The 4,134-nt window shown below is 37.6% G+C and overlaps 1 protein-coding gene across 1 annotated transcript in view; it reads left to right on the top strand.

The window, feature by feature from the left end:
- The window catches only part of CFAP43 (cilia and flagella associated protein 43), a 94,956-nt gene that overhangs the window by 81,805 nt on the left and 9,017 nt on the right, over positions 1–4,134 (top strand). Inside the window, exons 29-30 of the mRNA XM_012661640.1 lie at positions 1,576–1,598; positions 1,854–2,067. Coding sequence (XP_012517094.1) covers positions 1,576–1,598; positions 1,854–2,067 — 237 coding nt within the window. The remainder of the gene's footprint in view (positions 1–1,575; positions 1,599–1,853; positions 2,068–4,134) is intronic.

Here is a 4,134-nt window from a genome sequence, read left to right as displayed (position 1 = left end):
GTATGAATTGGGATTGCATATAATAGTCTTCCAGGACTCAATAAGTTTGGGAGAAATATTGGGTTTTGAAAAAATAAGATAAACAGCTTTCTTTAATGCAGAATTTCTCAGAACTTGTTATTGCCCTTTGGATCTCCAAAGTATAAGAAAAAGAGTAAGCAGTGTTTTCCACAATTAGTTGACCACAAATAGCATTTCCTCAGAGTTTCTTATGTGATTGTGCTCAAGACAAAGGTTGAAAAACACCAGAATGAATAGCAGAAGATAAACATTTTCTAAAGAATTCTAAAATATCTGATTTTTTTTTCTGAGAACAGCTTTAGAATTACATTTCATTGACTTCCAACATTATACATTCAGATTCTCATAGTTTTCAGTCAAACATAATCTAAAAATCATGGAGTTTGTCACAAAGGTGTAGGATAATTTCCACCTGAGATATAAACTCATTCTCTCACCTGGGACAGGTCACATGCAACATAGGGAATTTAACCTGGAACATGCCTCATGTCTTGGTTTCCCTGTTTTTAAAGGAATGAGTTATAATAAGCCCACATACCTTTTCCTTGTGAAGAAAGAAGCGAGACTTCCTATATATTGGGAGGCAGCAGTAGGAAAAGCACAAAGCTTTATTGTCAAACAGAATTAGTTTTAAATCCTAACTCCACCACCTTTCAGACCTGCAGCCTTGGCCCAAGAGCTTCTCTCAGAGCCTGGCTTCCCTCATCTAGAGAAGGGGGATGACAATATAGTACCACCCTCACAGTGTCTTGGAAAGCAGTTGACAGTGAGTGTTAGAGTGTGAAGTTCATATTTTCAGACAGTGATTAGGATATACAGAAGTAAAAGGTTTATTTGTTTTCCCCAGAAGGAGAGAGAGAGAGAGAGAGAAGGAGGGAGTGGCCTCAGCACACAGAGAAAGGACTGCAAATGCTGGGCAATTGAGGGAAAGCAGCTTGTGTTTTAAAGGATAAAAATGGCTTTTTTATTCTCTGCTTTGGCAGTCTGATAACAGAAGCAGCTGTAAGATGTCACAGAGTTTTTTTATTTTTCTCTGTGAGGCTGAGTTTATCTGAGTCCTTAAAATCTGGTACTGGCGAGAACTGAAGTGGAGAGTTTACACCACTGCTGTCTGCTTAGGGCTCTTCAAGGCTGAGAAAACAAAGTCTTAGAGAGAACAAGTTAGACCACAGGTGTTTTAATTAAACAAAACAAAAGGGGTAGTTGTGTTGTGAGTTTCCTTTTCAAAGGGACAATTATGTGCTGTGAGTTTATTTCTCTTACTTTTTGTTTGATAGTTGATTTTCCTCTGTTAAGTAGATTATTAGTAAGGCCACCTTTCAGTGAGTGCCTGGCACAAATCTTTATCTCCTTCCCTTCCCAGCTGCAGCCCAGGGTAACAAAACTCATCTATCAAATGTAGATTAAAAGAGGCACTCCTCCAGTTTCACATGCTTCTAAACATGTTACTGGCTACTCACCTGCAGAAAGGATACCGGCAGAGGATGTGCAAGGCAGAGCCAGGGAACACTCACACTTCTCTTGGGCATTTATTTGCCTGTTTGCAACACCCAGAAGGAAGACATGTCCCAGCACAGGTAGAGCTGTCAGTGCTGACAGCAGTGAGGGACATCTGTAGTCCAGTCACGGTCACGTCTGGGAACGTAGAAAGTGTGGTGGAAGAACAGAGTGGGTGCCTTTCTCTGTGGAATAGCTCACCCACTAGCCCTCCAGTGCCAAAGGAAAGAGCCATACCATGTGCCATGCCTACTCTAAAGGTCTTAGATTGTTAAACAGTGATTTTTTGCGTGTGAAAATATGAAACATTGATGGGCTTTTCTTGATAATACCAGGATTCACAAGCATAAAACACACACAGAAACAACCAGTATTGTCCCTTTTGGAGAACGACCAGGATCTGGCAAGTTGAATAAGGACAACTTTGCCCAGTTAATGAAGGCCATGGACGAGTTGGACAATATTAATAACATGCCAGAAGGCTTGGACCCGTTGGTCTGGGATCATTTCTGCACAACCAGACGAGCAAAAGTGGAAAATGAACAGAAAGTATATAACATTTTAATTTAATCTAATTTAATTCTTAGTGTAATATCAAATATATAGTTTACATTAGTGCATCCACAAAAGCTAATTATTTAGATATTCCTGCTAGGGTAGTAGTTGGCAATAACAGCGATAAAATAATTATATTAACCTTGGTGCTATTGAGGGCTAAGTATAGGCCTGTGCTTGTGGACTGGCGCTGTCAAAAATAGTGGCCACCAGCTATATGTGGTGATTGCTGGCAGAAGACAAAGTGAGAGTCATTGTCTTAGTCACTCAACAACGCAATAGAGTTGTTGCTGCCTGGATTGGGGGAAGGATAAAAGGGATCTAATTTAATTTCCTCACATATTTTTCTCCTACTATAATTCTCCATTATGGGTGAACTTCATTCTATGCCATTATATATTTCTGAAAATCCATGAGTAAAATGAATTTTTGTTAACTTCTCTGGTTTAGGCTTTCTCTTGTACAAAAATAGGGACATCATCTAGCTTTTAGGGCTTTTTTTTAACTTCAGGTTGCAGACTCCATTAGTTGGTCATGAAATCAATTTGGTAGGCTGTGACCAGCAGTTTTATAATAGAAAAGAATAGAGTAGAATAGCCTAAAGAAGACGGAATGGAATGGAATGGATAGAATTGAATGAATAGAATAGAATAGTAATTTGCATGCCTTGTGGGTAAATACTATTTTGGAAACTTCTGTTTCTCAAAACAAATAAAAAGTTTCTGAACAAAATTGCAATCCTCACAATGACGTCTTTGTCCTTAGGTTCTGGATCGGAGCTTTAAAAAGGAATTTTCTGAAATTCCCAGTCATCAAGTCGATATACTCTACAAACTTTTTAAACGCCGACCAAGGTTTGTTTCTCCTTTGCTATTATGTTTCTGAGAAAAAGTTTGTAAATGAAAAGGAGTGTTATTTGATTTCAGCTTTTTTCTCCCAATTAGATGAAAATATTCACTATAATAATCTTTTAGGTGGATATGTTTAAGTGTCTCGATAATAAGTCAGTGTTTTTTAAGATGATGCCTGTATCTTAAGGTAAGGAATGAAGAAGAATAATTTATTCTTATTATGTAAAAACAGTTAAGTATCTGTGTAAGTATAGTGCTATTATAAGTTCTACTCTGTACATGAAAGCAGTTTCTTTTAAGACATAAATGGCATATAGATTTATAAACAGTTTTTCCAAGACATATTCCAGCAAATATGAGTCCCTTGCAGTATGAATTGGGATTGCATGTAATAGTCTTCCAGGACTCAATAAGTTTGGGAGAAATATTGGGTTTTGAAAAAATAAGACAAACAGCTTTCTTTAATGCAGAATTTCTCAGAACTTGTTATTGCCCTTTGGATCTCCAAAGTATAAGAAAAAGAATAAGCAGTGTTTTCCACAATTAGTTGACCACAAATAGCATTTCCTCAGAGTTTCTTATGTGATTGTGCTCAAGACAAAGGTTGAAAAACACCAAAATGCATAGTAGGAGATAAACATTTTCTAAAGAATTCTAAAATATCTGATTTTTTTTTCTGAGAACAGCTTTAGAATTACATTTCATTGACTTCCAACATTATACATTCAGATTCTCATAGTTTTCAGTCAAACATAATCTAAAAATCATGGAGTTTGTCACAAAGGTGTAGGATAATTTCCACCTGAGATATAAACTCATTCTCTCACCTGGGACAGGTCACATGCAACATAGGGAATTTAACCTGGAACATGCCTCATGTCTTGGTTTCCCTGTTTTTAAAGGAATGAGTTATAATAAGCCCACATACCTTTTCCTTGTGAAGAAAGAAGCGAGACTTCCTATATATTGGGAGGCAGCAGTAGGAAAAGCACAAAGCTTTGTTGTCAAACAGAATTAGTTTTAAATCCTAACTCCACCACCTTTCAGACCTGCAGCCTTGGCCCAAGAGCTTCTCTCAGAGCCTGGCTTCCCTCATCTAGAGAAGGGGGATGACAATATAGTACCACCCTCACAGTGTCTTGGAAAGCAGTTGACAGTGAGTGTTAGAGTGTGAAGTTCATATTTTCAGACAGTGATTAGGATATACAGA

The sequence above is a fragment of the Propithecus coquereli genome, unplaced genomic scaffold (assembly GCF_000956105.1).
Source record: "Propithecus coquereli isolate 6110/MARCELLA unplaced genomic scaffold, Pcoq_1.0 Scaffold73, whole genome shotgun sequence".
Classification (NCBI taxonomy): Eukaryota; Metazoa; Chordata; class Mammalia; order Primates; family Indriidae; genus Propithecus; species Propithecus coquereli.
This window is presented reverse-complemented; position numbering and strand designations above follow the sequence as displayed.